The sequence below is a fragment of the Elaeis guineensis genome, chromosome 11 (genome assembly GCF_000442705.2).
Source record: "Elaeis guineensis isolate ETL-2024a chromosome 11, EG11, whole genome shotgun sequence".
NCBI lineage: Eukaryota > Viridiplantae > Streptophyta > Magnoliopsida > Arecales > Arecaceae > Elaeis > Elaeis guineensis.
In genome coordinates this window covers 108,056,724-108,075,280 of record NC_026003.2, presented here as the reverse complement: position 1 = coordinate 108,075,280, position 18,557 = coordinate 108,056,724, and the positions used below count along the sequence as shown (strand labels likewise).

Below are 18,557 nucleotides of genomic sequence, written 5' to 3'. Positions count from 1 at the left end.
TGCTCCTCGTGGATCATCAAATTCAAAATGGTTTGTACAAACAGAGTGATTTCACTTCGGATATATTTGGTTCCAAGAGTTGGACTTGACAATAAAAATGAGTCTTTATTTTAACTATTTGATTAGAGAAATTTCATTCTCATTCTCAATCTATGAAAAAATGAAAATATTCCAGTGTTTAAAAAGCACAATCTTTATTTTCTCCGAACATTCAAATTTTATTCTGATTCTGATTTTAATTTTTATCATGAATCAAATATATTGAAGAAATAGACAAACTAAATATATTAGATGATATGACTATTCTGATTATGGTTCCGGACATGAACCAAATGCATCCCTTATGATTTGTTTATTGGATTTTCTTTATGATTATGCCTGTTTAAGGCTCATATCAACTCCATTCCTCTCCAATCCAAAATCTCTATAATTTTTTTTATTTTTAATTGTGCGGTCCAACCAATCCATAGATAGGATTTAGGCCAATGGCACTCGATTGTAGTTACGCTGCAATTAGGTCAAGAGAATGAAAAATTTTCACGATTAGAAACAATTTGGCTATGGCTCGCGATACGGATGCCAGTTCAAATTGGCATACATGGTGCATCAACTGTGGGACTCAGCCACCATCCATCCCTCACACCCATCAAAATCAATCCAGACCATCCATACGGCCACGATCTCAACTCGGCAACACTCAAAAACCCTAACCAGTAATCCCCATCCCTCCTGCAGCCCCCAAATATCATCAAATAAGACCCAGGTATAAATCTTTGGCTTTCCATCCTCCATTGGGACATAGCGTCGGATTCGCGGGGGCGGCAGAAGGAAGGAGAGAGAGAGTCCGATCCAGCGCGGTCGAGATGAAGACGATTCTGTCGACGGATACGATGGAGATCCCGGAGGGGGTGACGGTGCGAGTGAAGGCGAAGGTGGTCGAGGTGGAGGGCCCCCGCGGTAAGCTGACCCGCAACTTCAAGCACCTCAACCTCGACTTCCAGCTCATCGAGGGCAGCCGCAAGCTCAAAGTGGATGCCTGGTTCGGCTCCCGCAAGACCACCGCGTCCATCCGCACCGCCATCAGCCACGTCCAGAACCTCATCACCGGCGTCACCAAAGGATACCGCTACAAGATGCGATTCGTCTACGCCCACTTCCCCATCAACGCCTCCATCAACAACAACAACAACTCCATCGAGATCCGCAACTTCCTTGGCGAGAAAAAGGTCTCATCTCCCTCGATCTGTTCCCCCCTTTTTTCGCTTGTTCTCTATTTTTTTCCCCCCAAATAATCGCTCTCCTATTTATAGTATATTGGATTTAAGTATTTGATTATTTTAATTTTGAGGTGCTTTTTTTGTTGGTAAAAATGTGAAGTCTTGATTGGGAAATTGACTGCTTTAATTATTTATATGTAATTCCTGATGGGAACGATATCCGATTTTTCCCCCTATTTTAATCCTGTAATTGTAACTTTTTTTGATGTATGTACAACTTAAGTTCGAGATAACTAGCAAGATTTAAAGTGACTCGTAATGTCATTTATTTTTGTAGCCAGTGATTTTACTGATCTTGAGTAGCTGCATGGTTTAATCTCTCCTCTTTTCTTCTTTTCTTTTCTTTTTTCCTCCAATTGTTTAGCTCAGCAAATAATAGAGTCTACTTCTAATTATGGGATGTTTTCTCTGTTGGATTGAGTGGCCAAATCGCCCTGGATGCTATTGTCAAATAACCTTGCTAGATGTATTTTTTATTCTCCTTAATTAATTGCATAAAGTTTTCATTGTTTAAGGCATTAAATAAAATCAAAAGTATTTATTTGATCACATTGGCTTTGTGGGATTTGACATGGTCAAACAAATCGTCAAGTGGTCCTACTTAACGTGGTAGAACGTTCATGACTGGAGGCTTTGTGGGAGATAAGAGAGTGGAATACGAGGAGATGTGGAGTAACGTTCGGATATTTTAATATTACACTCCTGAAGACGTGCGAAGTATCATAGTTTTAGATATCCATCCAGAGCTTTCTGAAAATTATCAAAATCCACAACAGAAATCCCAATCGTAAAAAAAAAAGACCCAAAGCTACCCAATCACAAATTTTAAGTGTTTCATTTTCGTTCTCCCTCTTCTATTTTTTTTTCTACCGTATCTTTTATTCTATCTGTTGTATCTTGGAGTTGTTAGCACTCGAGTAGTTTGTGTTCCATATGCGAGTGCTACAACTGCCAAGCTTCTTGTGGTCTAATAAGATTCTTGGTGATGATTTGCCTTATTTTCCATGTTTCGTCAAGTTGCCCTTTTCTAATGACTTATAGGTACGCTAACACTTGTTGGTATGGTTAGGATCTAAAATCAAAAGCAATATATATCTACATCTTTTTGCGATAGTTTTTTTTTTACATATTTCAATATCTTAAGGCCATGTTTGGAAGCCAGATCATTTTCTGGTGGTACAATATGGTTTAATCCTCGTATGGCTAAAAATAAGAGTTTGAGGAGTAGTTATGCAATGGCGAGGGAGTTTTAACTATAATAGGAAACTTTATTCCTAGCTGCATGCGCAAGGAAAATCACCTCTCACTTGGAACTTATGATCCTTTTTTCAGGGATGTATGGGCTCTGGTTAGTTTTGATCCCAATACTTCTCTCTGAACATTTGTTTCCGCCTTTCTTTAGGAAAATTTGATTGGACATTATCCAATGAATAACATACCTGGCCATCCAAACAGGCCATTAATAGATATTTTATTACTTGATTTAGTTTTTGATGTTCCTCAAGCCTTTTTTCCCCTTTTATTTTTTGATGTGCTTATTAAATATATCTTAAAATTTTGATGGTGTGAACCAAGATTTGATGTATCAATACTAAACTGCTATATAGTCTCATACCATACAGACACTCAGTATGCTTTGCCATCTCATACCGTACCCCATACCAACACTATAATGGGATGGTATTGGTACGTGGTTCAGTACCAAGATTGTGAACCTTGGTTCCAACTTTGTTCTAAGAGTTTGCATATGCAATCTGGTTCATCAAAAAGTGGATGCATGTATGTGCCAATTATAAGAACATAGTTAGAAGTACGCCATTGAAACCCTTTGTATACCATGTTTTTATTCTTCTAAATCTTTTTCTTGCGATATGTAAAAATAATTGCATATTATTTTGCGATATGTTTTTCTTGAACTTGATCGAACATTTCATATTTAATTGATTAATCATCTGAGTTCAAAAAAGATTGCCTTTTGAAAATCTTTCACTTACGCATTTTTTTTTAAATTTCTAATATAACTTTGATTGGATTAGTTGGTATATATGCACATACACACACACACATATTTATATCTATGTGTGTGTGATCCGAGCCATTGAATATGATCTATTAACTTTAAATTGCTTGTATATCATGAATCTTGTAATTTGGAGACTCCTACCATGTGCATTGGCTCATAAAAAATTGGACAGTTTAAATAACTCAAAATAATAGATGTCTTTTAATCACTTGATGTATAGGCTTGGGGTCTCCAAATCATATAATTTATCATATATAAACACTTTAGAGGTAGTAGATCATATCTATTGGTTTGGATTGTCGATGTGGGACCTTCATCATCCAATTCAAAAAAAGGTGCAATTGTTTATAGAGTTACGCCATGTGTCACTTGAACCAGACCCATACCACACACAATTGTCTAGAGTTAATAGTATTTACTAACCACATGACAGCTTCTTTCTCACCAATGTGATTTTAATGTTATTTAGCAGCATGTGGGTTTTGTTATCTGGCCCTAAGATAGGTTTAAGTTGTAGTTTACCTTAGTATTTTGTGGTTTGCCCATTATTAACTCTTTTTAAACCAGTTCAACAAGTTGGATCAAATTTGAACTACTATATTTTCCTGATTTATCTTTATATTTGATGGCACTCATTTGATGATTACTTTTACCAATTTGCATTTCAATGTGATATAATTGAGATTCCAAAATGTGTTAGGGGCATTTTGATATTTATTTTTCTTTTTGTAAGTTTTCCTTGACACCAATACATATATTAGAACAGCTGATTATCTGTCATGGTCCTCCCCCAATTCCCCCAAACAGAACAAAAACAACAACATTGTATCACTTGATAACCTTGCTTAAGTGTCTCTTCAACAAAAATGCATACATAGATAAAACAGACTCATCTCAAACATAAGCCACACTTCTACTGGAACTAAGTTCTGAATAAGTGCCTCAGCAAGTCTGGATGTTTTGGGGTGCTTAAATTGAAAGCCAGATTCTAGTGCTGCAAATTTTATTTTCTTACTGTACGTTGGATGTTGATTCATATGTTTCATTTAATAGTTTCCTTAGCATCTCCATCCCTGTTGCAAGTAGTTTTATCTTTTATTTGTACAGGTGCGGAAGGTGGATATGCTTGAGGGGGTGAAAATCGTTCGGTCCGAGAAGGTCAAGGATGAGCTTATCCTTGATGGCAATGATATTGAACTTGTTTCTCGCTCTGCTGCCCTTATCAACCAGGTCAGCCATTTTAAATATATCAGATTAGTAATCTGCCACATGGTTCCTATATTTTCATGTATTTGCTTCTTCAAAGACTAAGATTTGATGCTTTTGTGTTAACAGAAATGCCATGTGAAGAACAAAGACATCAGGAAGTTCTTGGATGGTATCTATGTTAGTGAGAAGGGAACAATTGAGGAACAGTAAGCGATGCTAAGATGATTAGAACCTTACTGAAGCTTTCTTGTGGAGGAGTCTCTGCCTAGACAGTTCTCTCTTAAACTTGATGTCTTGTGATTGTTTGGAATTACTGTTCTTTCTTCTGATGTTGGAAGTTATAAACTCTATGGTTAGTCTTATAGTTAATGATAATTAGCCGTGGAGAACCTTTTTTTTTTTAATTGATCATAATGAAAGTAGATACCTCGGGCACATGTTTTGAACTATGAAAGTGAGTTTATGTTTCATGTTATCAAATCTGTTGTTTATCCTTGTACTTATTACAATTTTTGGATCCAGTATGAGGATGTGATTGTTGTTGCTCAAAAATATTTTTTATAACTTTTAAAGGAAAAGGTTTTCTTGGTCAAAAGATTGGTAACAAAATTTTTATAAAGTGCTTTTAAAGAAAAAGTGCTTTTCTTGGGTGCTGTTTGGCATCTCTCTCATTTTCCTTATTTATTTGGAAAAAAAATATTTTATTTTTAAATTTAAAAATATAAATATATTTGCTATAGTCAATTACTTTTAAAAAGATTAACATGATAATGGTGCCTGAGGTAGTGATAGTGGTAGTGTTGTGACTGCAACAGCAGTGGTGTTGGGGGTGCCGACAATGTAGTGGTGGTCGCTAGGTCACCATGATGGTCGTGATGGTGGTAGACGTTGTAATGGCAGCAATGATGGTGGGGGAATTTAGATAGTGATCACAAGAATTTCTTCTATTTTTTCTAGAAATAATGCTAAAGATGAAAAGCAATAGTACTGAACATATTGTTGTATTTTTTTTAAGATTTTATCTTTAAAATAGAAAATAAATAAAAGGTTTGTCAAATATGTTTTAGCTTTCATTTTTTTTTTTTTTTGTGAGAAAATCTTTTGATGAGGAGCATCTTGTATTCATGCTTTTCTAATTTGTGTCACTATACAAACAAAAAGTGAAAGGACTCCTGTGATAGTAGTCAGACCTCTCCATCTAGCAACTGGGGGTTCTGGTTTGATTCTTTGGATGATGCATTCCTAACATCCTCGATCTAGTTTATTACTCGGGTAGGCCTTTCTCCTTTTCTTTTAAATTTAGTTTTGTTTGTAGGATGGCATCAATTTCAATGCTTCTATTCAGCCATGTCCATAGGAATCAAGTCTGGGAAGTCCATGTATCATGTATGCAGGCTCTTGCATCCTGGTGATAGCAGGAGCTCTGGCATGTATCATGTATGCAGGCTCTTGCATCCTGGTGATAGCAGGAGTAATGGATTTTTCAGTCTACGTCACCAGCTGCCAAATCCATGTATGGTGGCTATTGCCATCTTCTGAATGCTTTGCCTGTGAAATAGTATTTAGTCCTTTGTTGTTTCCATGGTCATCGGATGGTGGGTGAAGCTCTATAAGATGGACACCAAAGTCGGTTAAACTGCGAGTCATCGGCAAATCTGATTTTGTTGTATTAGCCATCTCGACTTGAGTTCCCAATTTTCACAAAGACAAAGACCTCTCTAAGACAGGCAAGATTGTTTGCACCACAAGGTCGTAAATCCTTATACTAACTATCAATTTAGCCTGTTTCCAGGAATAATTTCCTAAATGTCTAAACCTTTCTCTTCTGTTATCCTTTCCAGGCTCAATTGTCAAATCACCTTCACAAAATTTCAAGACACCTGAAATTATCTTTCGAAAAGATTTGTGTCCCTGAAATGTTGGGATTGACCTAGGAGGGAAGATTGGTATCGATGGATTGGCTTACGACTTTCTCGTACATTTTTTGAGAAACCAGGCCATTAGGACAAGTCCCAGACGGGAGGAAAATGTGCATGACCAAACTCCACAAGGATTGGTTTAGTGATCAGTATGTGTGCATGACCAAACTCCACAAGGATTGGTTTGGTAATCAGTACGTGGCCTAAGGGTCATGGCACCAACTGCTAAATACTTTTTTGAATTTTTTGCACATATATCTTCTTAAACATTCAAATTTATATAAATATCTTTTCAAAATTGATATTTACATATATATCTTCATAAAATATCTTTTTTTATATATGTATCCATATCATCTAATACCGTTAAAAATTAATAATTTAAAATTAAAATAACTAAAATATCTTTATGGATAAATATGTAAAAAAAAATAATTATAAGAATATATATGTAAATAGTAATTTTATAAGGATATTCATGGAAATTTGAATATTTGGAAGGATATACACGCAAAAAATCCTTAACATAAATACATCTTTCTTGGTTCATTAATTATTTTCTTATTCTAATAGAAAAAAATTAACATATACTATTAAAATAATAAATTTATTTAATTTATTAATTTATATAGATAAAATAATTTTTTTATCCAATGATAGATCAAAATTACTTTATTTAGAAGATAAACAGATCATAACCATCTATGTTTCTTCTAATGTATAATAACATACTTCTAAGAAAAGTATCTAAATCTGATATTAGATGAATAGCTTGTACATTTGTATAAAATGGACATAGTTATGGATTTGGACATTATGTAATAATAAGAATTTATAATCTTATTTATTTTATTTTACGAATTTTTATTAAAAATATTCTTGTGAAGTGTATAAAGTATATCATGTTATTATAAGATGGATACAATCGTCCCATCTTGTATAAAAATAAAATATAATATACTATTTTAATATATAAAATATTATATAATATCATCATCGTGTTGTTATATCATATAATATGGTGCTACATTATCAAGTAAGAGGGTCTGATTCTATCTAAATGAAATAGATAAAAATTAAATTAGAATTTTTTGTATGTATATCCTTTTAAACATTCAAATTTGCATGAATATCCTTATGAAATTTCTATTTATATATATACCCTTATAAATTTTTTTTTTGCACATCTATCTATAAAGATATTTTAGTTATTTGAATTTTAAATCATTAATTTTTTTAACGACATTAAATGATGTGGGCACATATGCAAAAAAAAAAAAAAAAAAGATATACATGCAAAACAAGTATTTTATGAGGGTATACATACAAATATCAATTTCGAAAGGATATTCATGTAAATTTGAATGTTTAGGAGGATATACATGCAAAAAATCTTAATTTTTTTCATTCCCCTCTATGTAAGCCACAAATCTTGATGATGTCAAAATGATGAAAAAAATGGTGTCGCATTAGTTATTATATATCAGTCCTGTAATATGACTCCTTTAACTTGATGTGTGGCAAGAGATTTGGACATGGAAGTTCGGGTAACAAAGTTCTGGAGTCGTTGTGGACATGCGGTCTTCACATGGAACTTAACTCTCTTGTAATGTCTTATGCAAAGAGAACGACCTAACCAAGGGTGTAAACTCTACCACAAAAAAAAAAAAAAAAAAAAAAAGAAAAAAAAAAAAGAAAAGAGAGAGAAAATTCTAATAGTCTTTGGACCAACTTGAATTACTGTTCTTGTCTGTGTTGAAGTTTTATAGGTCTGATTAGTTTTCAAGGACATTATATGTGGGGAATTTTTTTTTTAGTGGATCATAGTTAAATTAGGTTTTTCCTACATCTTTTATTGTTAAACAGTGGGTAGCCAAGTTTATGATAAATTCTCAGGCACGTTGGTGCCCCCTCTTACAGGAGAAGCTGTAGGACTTGAGATGCTTTCAGAGGCCGTGAAAGCAGATAAATATCTTGGCCTCTCATCATGGAAGCCTAACATGATAGGAGTCAATCATGAATTAAACCTTGATTTCATTATTTATCTGCTTTCTAGTGCTGCTAGAAACCCTTGTGACATGATAGGTTCGGATCCTATGTGGCTAATAAAGGTCGTGACACGCATGCACTGGCGATGGTTCTGATCTCGCCTGCCGTGGATTCGTAGCCCAAAGGATTAAGCTGTCGGGAGAAGGACCAGTCCAAACTAATAAACTTATGTGGCACCTAATTTATTAGATTATGCACCGAGAAAAAGAGCTTCCAAATCCGGGTAGCAGACAGCATGACCCATAGCCTCATGGAAACATCAGGTGGGGTTGAAATACCGTCATCATCTAACAAGTAATCGTTACACTTCCTAGAATTTAACAAGTAGGTGTTCCACTTTCCTAGAATCAATCCAAATTAAAGGGTTCCGGGGGGCTTACAAAGGGACAGAATTAGAGGGGTAAGCTTACAAGATCACCACATCGGTTTGGTCATCCCTCATTCCAATTATAGGTGAGCATGATAGCTTCATTTGCCTTGATTCTTCAGAAAGGAAAATGGAACCAAAATATTCGTGTCTTCTCCTTTCTTGAATATTTTTGTTTTGGTATATTTCATTGCAAGCTCATATAAATACAATTACCACTTTGGATTGGCCATAACGTTTATACTTAAGATTTGTCATAAATCATGGTGTTGGCCGAGCTTAAAAGCTCATGCTCGTTGTGTCTACCTAAATATCAAGTTGGATGATGGGAAAAGGAATGAACATCTGTAAGTGATGGGCAGTGCACCTGGAAACTGCTAATTCAGTTGAGTTGCAAACGAAGTGCCAAACCAGCATAGTGGTTGATGGAATGACAATATATTGTCCATTAAAAAATACAATGATTCTGATCTAACAAATGGTTGATTAACTCCATACTAGAATGCCCTCCAAATTATGTTCAGTTTCTGCTGGATAAGGTCCATGATGAGTTTGAAGCTGAAAGTCAAATCGCAGAGTATTGTGATCAGAAACAGTAGGGAAGCAATTTGGAAAGCGCAGGTTGAGTCCTCCTATGCAAATTTTATCATGAAATGCTGTAAATGAAAGCTGCTGACTATGTATATCTTTTCTTTCTTTTTTTTTTTTTTTAAGTTAAAGAAGGATGTTTTATATCATGTTCGTCGATCCATAGCCTACATGCTTTTATAATATTCGAGTAGCATGCAGGTTGGGAAATATATTTGGTGATAGATAAGAGGTGAAAAATTAAGAAGAAGTTAAAAGCTCCATAGCACATACCGATCACAAACATTTTGCATTGAAACACAAGTTGATCTCTAATCAAAAAACACAAATACACACCCGCACGTACACATGCACAAATGCGCACACATGTGCATGCATACACATGTAACACATGAGTTGAGATGGAAAATAATACCCACATATACATGGCTAATTAAGTCATAAATGCACTGGATAATATATGAAGATCTTTTGCCCATGATTTTGCATATCTAGTGAACGAGGAATTGAGTTGCCTACCACCTTCTCTCTAAAAGCTAAAAATAAATAAATAAATAGAAACTGATCCACCGTGAATCGGTTAGATATAACCTACATTTCTTCGAATTCAAGCTTACCAAATTGTCCACAGATCAGACTAGAGGGGAAAAAGATCGATCATACTAAAAATTTTGAACTTTTGGGGATTTTTTATTTTTATCCTGTATTTTCATTTAGCGCAATCAAGCCATTCAACTTATCGAATTGAACATCCCAAATCTTGACTATGACCTTCATTAGACGGTCTTGATGAAGTAGGTCACGAGGTAGCATATGCTATCAAAAAGATATTGGCATGCATAGAACTAGCTGATGTGGACAAAAGTAACATAAGTTTTTCTTTCTCCTCTATATTTGCTCCAAACGGATAGATTTTGGTGCGGACACCAGAGCCATCAAAAATCGGCAACATAATTTAAGTTCGATTTGGATCGAAGAAGCCTTATTAAATTGATTCTACTTCAGTTATTTATTTTCAGTCAATAAATTTTAATGCATTTGGCTTTGGGTCCATAGGGCCATACTTGGATTTGTCCACGTCACCTTTGGAGCCACCACTCTCCACATGCCAAGAGAAGAAATATGCATGCCAGCATGTGCCGTGCTCATGCCAAGTTGTATCAAGCATCAAGCACCCACATGGAGTTCCATTTCTTCCTTATAATTCCTTAAGAGTTCTTGGCTACTTACTTATTTTGTTGAAGGCTGATTTCTTTCCTATGGTAGATTATAATGCTTTACTTTTTTTGTGGAGGGTTGATTTCTTCCTTGTAAAGATAAGAGATTCCTAAACAAATAGGACCCTTAGAGTCCTATATAAATCCTTGTATCTTTCATGAAAAAAATAATGAATGATTTTACAAACTCCACAAATACTTGTGTCAATCGCTCCGACAGGGAGAGGATGTGAGACCCAAAATTGCCCCACAAGGAGAGGGTGTGAGGCCCACTTTCTATTCTATTCCTTCTACTTAAGATTCAGTGTTCCTGTGACTCTGATCGACTCCACCATCTATCCACGCAAGCCTATTCCGTCGAGAGAAGATCTGTCTCCTCCAAAATTTTCATCTGTCGTGCTGAGAGGAGTGATTTCTTATTCTACAGATCATATGCTGTCAAGGACCTTCGTTCCTTAACAGTTGATCTTTGATTTTTTTTTTAATCCGATGTTGGTAAAGACCTAGTTCTTTATCGATGGATCTGTTTGGTTAAAAGATTAAGAGCCCTAATCAGAGTAGTTTCTTAACTACCACGATCCGGATTCTTATCATCTTCTTGGATTTTCTCACGGGTTTAATGTTTTATTTTCTCTCGTTCCATTCTTATTTCTTTTTTTGCATTTACTCGTGAGCATGTTTAATTTCTGCTATCTGTTTATGAAATTTTCTATTGCTAATTGTTTACTGATCTCTCGAATGGCATTCGTCTGTATCATTTAGATTGATCTCGCTTTAGTCTCGTATCAATCAATCACGCCTCTTGAGCAGAGTATAGGCAACTATACTGTCTGTCTTGGGAATAATGAGTCCCTGGCCGGACGTGATTTGTTGTTGATGAACAGAAGAGAGCTTGATTATTAGGATTGATTTTTTTTTAGGATTGTCCCGCATCAGATTTTCTACTTCCTATTGCCCTTCTCTTTTCTATTGCCGACTATAGACGAGCGACAACTGCAAGAAAAGGTGCTTTCTCTAGAAATTAGTTTAAAGTTTACAAGATGTTATGAAAAAAATCATCTCTTCCAAACTTGATTAGCATATGTAGCAGAAGTGCTTTTTCTTTTTTAAATTAAAGAATAGATTAAGAAGAAACTTCATGAATGGGAGAAGTTATTGTTAAAACTATACGTGAGAATGTATGTGAACGTATATTTAGTCTCACATCGGTTATTTTTTAAAAAAATCTTGGATATTTATATAAGATCAAAAAAATTTAAATAATATTTTCCAATTAATTTTTTTGGATGAGCTTCCCGGAGTTGTTATAAATGGTATGATCCAACCTATAATCTATGTGGACTAGAAAATACTAAAGTAAATTGTTTCAAACTGCTTCAAATACCATGTGAAAAACTAAATAAAGAAAAATATATTCGGTAGATTTGAAAACTCTTTGCAAATTTAAAGAAAAAAGAGATAAGATCTGTAAAGTGAATTATTTTTCAAATTGTTCCTTCTTACAAGCTCCACTTGAAAGCAATCTCTCTGATTCTTGGAAAAGCATCTAGTAAGGTGAAGATGACAGCAGAGAATGGGGTTTAATGGCAAGCAGAGAATGGTGAATCGATTCATATTTGAAGGGATGAGTGGATTCAAATATCTCTATCTTAAAGATGGTATTTGCAAAAATTATTCTTGATGAAGACGCAAAGCTTAGGACTAACGGTCAAAAGGCCATGAAATGAGCGCTTAATTAGTGCGGCAGATCAAAGTTTTGCTCTAAGCCATCAATCGCAGCAAGCCTATTAGGAATAGTCCTCCGCGGTAGCCTCAAGTACCTCCTACCTTTGCGGCATCCTCTTCCCCTCACCCCCTCTCTTCTTCCTTCTTCTCTCTCGAAGTGCGAATAGAAATTAAGCTCTCCTTCTCGCTCTCCTCCAAACCCTCCTCCTCCTCCCGCCCCAATCCTCCGAAACCCCCCCAAGAGGCCACCGACGGTGGTGGGGTGGAGAACGGTGAGCCCAAGCCCCAATATGTCACCATCTTCGACCCCTCCCAAACCCTAGACGCCCCCGCCAAGCTCGTCATCCCCCCATCCCCAACGCCGACCTCCACCCACCCAAGAAGATGAAGAACCTTCTCCCTCTCCCCACCGCCGATGATGACCCCTCCGTCGCCGCCGACACACGCTTTGTTCTCGACACCTCCACGGGCGACGCCCCCGCATCCAATATCCCCTACGGCCTCAGTCTACGATCCAACGGCGCCATGTCCGACGATTCTAGATCTCAGGAGTGGGACGGCGACAGCCGTGCTCCTCGGTGGAGGAGTCGATCCTCAGGAGATACAAGGAAGACATGAAGAACCTCCCAGAAGATCGCGGCTTTGACGAATTTAACGACATCCCGATCGAGGGTTTTGGTGCTGCGCTCCTTGCAGGGTATGGGTGGTCGGAGGGCAAGGGGATCGGTCGGAATAACAAGGGGGATACCAAGGTCGTCCAATATGAGCGGAGGGCTGGGACCGAAGGATTGGGGTACGTCCCTTCCTCGACTGATCCCAGGAAGCGGAAGGGCCAATGGGTTGCCCGGGAGGAGAAGAAGGAGAAGGAGAAGAAAGAGAAGGAAAAAGAGAAGGAGAAGATTCTTAGAGTTATATCAGGAAGGCATGCTGGAATGAAAGGCAAGATTTTGAAGGGCTCAGAGGCCTCCAAGGTCATTTTGAAGCTGCTCGAGACTAGAGAGGAGGTTAAGCTTGAAGGTGATATGGTTGTGGAGTTAGGCTCAGCAAAGGAAGAGAAATTCTTAAGGAGATTGAATGAGTTAAGGATTGTGGAGAAGAATGACAAGAGGGAGGATAGGAGAAACGGTGACAAGAGGAGGGAGGAGAGGAGTAGGGATAAGGAAGTGAAAAAAGGTGATGACTTGCACCAGAGGTCGGGCAGTGGCAGTGGGGAAAGGGGGAGAACAGTTCGATGGCTCAAAAGTCACATCAGAGTTCGGATAATCAGTGAGGATTTCATGGGAGGAAAGCTTTTTCTGCAGAAGGGGGAGGTGGTGGATGTTGTTGGCCCCAACACATGCGATCTTGCATTGGATGGGAGCAAGGAACTGTTACAGGGAGTGGACCAGGAGATCCTCGAGACTGCACTGCCCAGAAGAGGGGGACCGGTTCTTATGCTCTGTGGGAAGCATGAGGGTGTCTTTGGAAGCCTGGTAGAGAGGAACAAGGAAGATGAGACAGCTGTCATTAGGGGATGCTGACACTCATTGTTTGATCACCGTAAGACTGGAACAAATCACTGAGTACACTGGGGATCCAAGCAATCTTGGATATTGATCCTTGTACAGCTGATAGTAATGTTGAAGCTGTTTTTGGGCAGAGGTAATTTGTGCTATCCATTTATTTCTTGGTGATTATGCCTTTGTTCCTCCTTTTATCCTAAGTCATTTGAATCCATTGCAACAGACCATCACTTAATCAGAAATAGGAAGTGTCCAGAAAATTGATGCTCGCATTTTGTATTTTCATTCCATCCTGGTTGTCTTTCACAAATATTAACTGTCATATTAGAATCCAAGACATTTCATCTGGCACGTATGTTAATTGAAGACACTTATCGTGGCACATAGTATGCCCTTTGGTGGCAATGAAGGATAAAACAGCTAACCTGAACATAAGTGTTGTTGGTTTTGACCTGTTAAAACTTAAGTTCATTGCCACTTTATTTCTGCTTGAAATAATGCCTTTAGAACTTGCTTATCCACTGTCAACAGTCAAATGCTTCAGGTTTTCATTTTTGAATAATATTATTTCTCCAAAGTTGGTAAACCTTTTAGAACTTTTACTTGAAATAGAATGCCTTTTTTTTTTCAAAGGTAAGAAGAATTGCTTTTCTCAAAAAAATAAGTAAAAATCAGTCTAAAGTTGTTGTGTCATATAACCATCATTTTATGATCTCTTTCAATGAAGTGCTCCAATACTTCAGTTGAAGGCTTCACAAACTTAAGCAGAACTTTTTCTATTATTAGAAGCTACAGTAAATATCATTGATAATATAGGTCAATCTCCAGGTTAGCCCATCTCTATTTTTTAAAGGAGTTTGCTGTTTTTTTTTTTCTTCCTTTTGTTGTGATGTTTTATCATTCAGTGTTTAAATAAACTATTACATTAAAAGCCATATGACTTTTTTCCCATGAAGCAAATTTTAAAACTAACCCTTCAATGTACACCTATATACCTCATCTAAATTATTCCAGGCACCATGGGAGGGTGTTTCCAACATCTCTAACTGCTTTATTGATAATAGAGTTATTGGATTTGCAGGTGAAGCCTTTCTTTTAGTTAATTGAAATGGTTGCCACAAGTCTGGTAATCAATTTACTTCCGCCTAGAAGATTTAACTTTAGCTTCACTACACTTTATCTTCTTCAAATACCTCTGATTCCTTCTTCTTATCAAATTTCACAAATAATGCTTTTGGCAATCTACACCAAAACTTTTTTCTTGACCCCAAATTTCAAACTATCCATCCCTTTAGCTTTATCATTTTGCTTGAAGATACCCTAAACGTGCGAGAAAATCATAAAAGGTCTGAGCCTAGCCCTTTGTTCCACAGAATGCGTAATATTTTGGCTACAATGTCATCATGTAACAGATTCTTCTATATTTGGAGATTTCCGCATTATGATTTTTAGTGTCTTTATTATTAAAAATTTTATCAAAACAACTACTGTCTAGAAAGAAATGTAGTAAGTTTGCGATATTTAGTTCACAGTCTAATTATTGAAAATACCGTTAAGCATCCTTGATGAATTTTTTTTTAAATTGTTTTGCATGTCAACTTTCTGCACCAATCCGTTATATTTCATGGACGTATGCTTCGTCAAGAAGTGCAAATAGTGTTGAATTAAGGTTTATTTGTGGTTGTTAGGCTTCATAAGCTGTCCAAATTGGATAATTATCCAAATAGATTTCTAGATTTCTTTTGGACCTCTGATGATGTAATTTCTGAGCATCTAAGATTGCTTGTGGGGATAATATAGGGGAGAGTTTTAATAAAGCTTATCAATGAAAGTGATTGGTTGCTGTCTGAAAAATTTAAAGTTGAGGACAGAAGCTAAAGTCTGTGATGAGGGAAGGATATAGTTTCTTTAGGGGTCTGAGGGGCTAGGATAATAGAATTACTGTTCAAGCTTAGGTGTTGGCAATGAGTTTCTTAGATGGATCTTAGGGGACTGGATGTGGCAATAAGCAGAGTTTTGCCTTTAGTTCTTGTTCAGCCAGATGGAATAAGTCTGCTGCATAGATTTGTTAAAGCGAGTCAGCAATAGAGAAAAAGAAGGGAACAAGATAGAATGATAAATTGTGATGGAGTAGCAAGAAGTTAATAGAGGAAATAAGAGAATAAACTATAGAGAGGAAAGGAAAGAGGGAACAATGTCCATGTAAGCATTTATTTGAAAAGTTTTGAATGCTATATTGCCCTAACTGTGGCTTAAAATTTTGGCTGTGGCTGCACAATCAGGAAACATGACTTTTGACTGAAATCGATCCAGATTTCTGATTGATAATTAATGTGCTCATTTTTGCAGCTCTTTGTCATCTTTTTCGTTTCCTTCAATTTCAAAAAGCATTTGTGAAAACTAGACTTGAATTCTGCAAGTTTTGAAAAGAAATAGAAACATTTGATAGAGTAAAAGAACTCTAGAGAATGAAACCTAAAAGATCTAGCCATCAAAGATCTTATATTTCAGGAACATTTATATCATCATCTATTAGTGTGTCTTTGAGCAATAGATCATTTATTGGGCCTTAAAATGTCACATGATTTTCACTTTCTTTAATTTTAAATAATAACTTTCAATTGTTTTAGTACAGCACCATTGGAAAAATGTATATATGTGGGTCTTGCAATAGAACTTATATGAGAAGGAAGTGCGGAACCATCCCCACTTCTTTTTCCTCTACCACTTCCTTGATTGCTTCAGCACTTGACATCGAGCCTTTTTCTTGTCCTTGACCATGTCGCCAACCCCATCCCCTCTTTCTCTCCCTTCACCGGCCATGTCGGTGGCTCTCGTGGTGAGAGAAATGAAAAGATGAATCAAACATATTTTCTATTATCAAAAATCTGATAGAAAAATATAAATAGAATTCTTGTCTTTAAATTTTTCTAAAAAGAAAAATTTCTTTTTCTTCAACTTTCTTTTTCTTTTTCAATTTTATATGCATGTAGCTGATTTTACATATAAATGACGTTCATGTATTGTTCCATCATTTGATGACCAATTGCTTGTGCCAATTGCAGATCCTTAGAGGTGAACCCAGACAAATTATCCGACAGTATCTGGTGCATAGTTTTAACGTCTCTTTTGGATACATCAGAATATATATCGAGATTAAATATGCTTAGTGGGTGCATTTGATATGCTGCTTTATTAAAATTTGTGGAAGTGTTGTCAGCACTGTTGCGGCATTTATCTCTGCTCTCCATTATCCCAGATTAAAAAAATTATTGTTATCTTTAAATTATGGATGTGCAGCATAGGGTGAGAGATGATGCTCAAGGGAATCTTTTTTTTTCTCTATTGTCGATATCATCATGTCTTTGTTTTTCATGATTGAATTATTAAAACTTGAGACAGAAAGAGATGCTTTTTAGATTGATGCATCTAACCTAACATCAGATTGTTGGATTCCATATTTGGTTTGCATGGTTGGAAATCCTGAATTATCCGATTCAGAGTGTGTTGAATTGTGCCGGTTACCGATCAGAATGCTTATGGTGTTCAAAACAAAACACCAGCAAGAATGGAGGGGAAGAGAAGGAAAGAGCAGAAGAGAGAGAGAGACAGAGGAGGAGGGAAGAAGAGGAAAATACGGGGGAGGTTGGTGGAGGCTTGCCGAGGCCTCGGAGTTTTGCCTTCCTTCAAGAAGAGAAAATTAGAAAGAGAGAGAGAGAAAAAAAAAGGAAACTAGAAAGAGAGAAAAAAAAAGATTTGGGGGGAGGGGGGTATCAAGAGGCTGGCGGTGGCTGCCGTACAACATGGAGGTCTTTGGATGGTTGGGTTTTCTGCCTTAGCCTCCACTGGTTCAAAATAGGATCTAATCAAGGACTATATCAGGTTGGAAAAAAAAAAAAACAGATGTTTGCTAATAAATATCTGCTTTGGTATAACCAAAGAGCACTAGCCTTTGGCATTTGTCATCATCAGAACTCACCTTGGTGGTGAAAAGAAAACGGATGTTTGCTAATTAAATGAGTGATTAGTGGAGGCGCCGCACATTGTTAAAAAGGTAGATCAGGTGTAATTATTGTGATCTGGGATCTGCCACAAGTAAAAATATTGACTTTTTTCTTTCTTTCTAGGATCCAAGTAAATATTTTTTGATACACTTCCAGCAGGCCACATGTCGGACATTGCGTTCGAGGTTATCCAACTTTGGTTCTTTCACAGATTAATAGATACTGTTAGAAAAATATGAAACAAAATAAGTTAAGCATGCTGTCGTTAAGCACCCAATTGTGTTAGTGAGCGAGTTTAATAGTAATGACAAAGTCCTAACGACAAAAAGTGTAGTCTCAGCTTCTATGCCTCATCATGTGCCAGAGCTTTATTGAATTTAATGGCAGACCACATTTTAGAGGAGCAGTATTTTGTTGGCTCACAATTTCTTTGTGCAACTTGCAACAAAAACAGTTTTTGTTTGGATTTTTTCATTTTTTTTCCTCCTCACCTAGGGGAAGCGGAAGAACCTTAAATCATAGAAATTTAAATTTACAATCCTGCAAAATATGAATCTTGGCCAAAAGCCTTTTTCATGACAGTACCCAGAGTATATGGAACCAGATTAAATAACACATTATCCTCAAACAAAAAACATATATATATATATATATATATGAGAGAAAGCTCTGGCAGC

The 18,557-nt window shown here is 36.5% G+C and overlaps 1 protein-coding gene and 1 pseudogene across 1 annotated transcript; both read left to right on the top strand.

Moving 5' to 3' along the window:
- The first annotated feature begins 795 nt into the window (after positions 1–795).
- LOC140852461 (large ribosomal subunit protein uL6-like) lies at positions 796–4,913 on the top strand. The gene is made up of 3 exons (XM_073245581.1): positions 796–1,226; positions 4,408–4,530; positions 4,636–4,913. Exons 1-3 carry the CDS (start codon positions 864–866, stop codon positions 4,717–4,719), a joined length of 570 nt encoding a protein of 189 aa, XP_073101682.1. The 5' UTR covers positions 796–863; the 3' UTR covers positions 4,720–4,913.
- Positions 4,914–5,856: 943 nt separating this feature from the next.
- On the top strand, positions 5,857–13,970 carry LOC105054381 (protein MOS2-like; annotated as a pseudogene).
- The last annotated feature ends 4,587 nt before the right edge of the window (positions 13,971–18,557 follow it).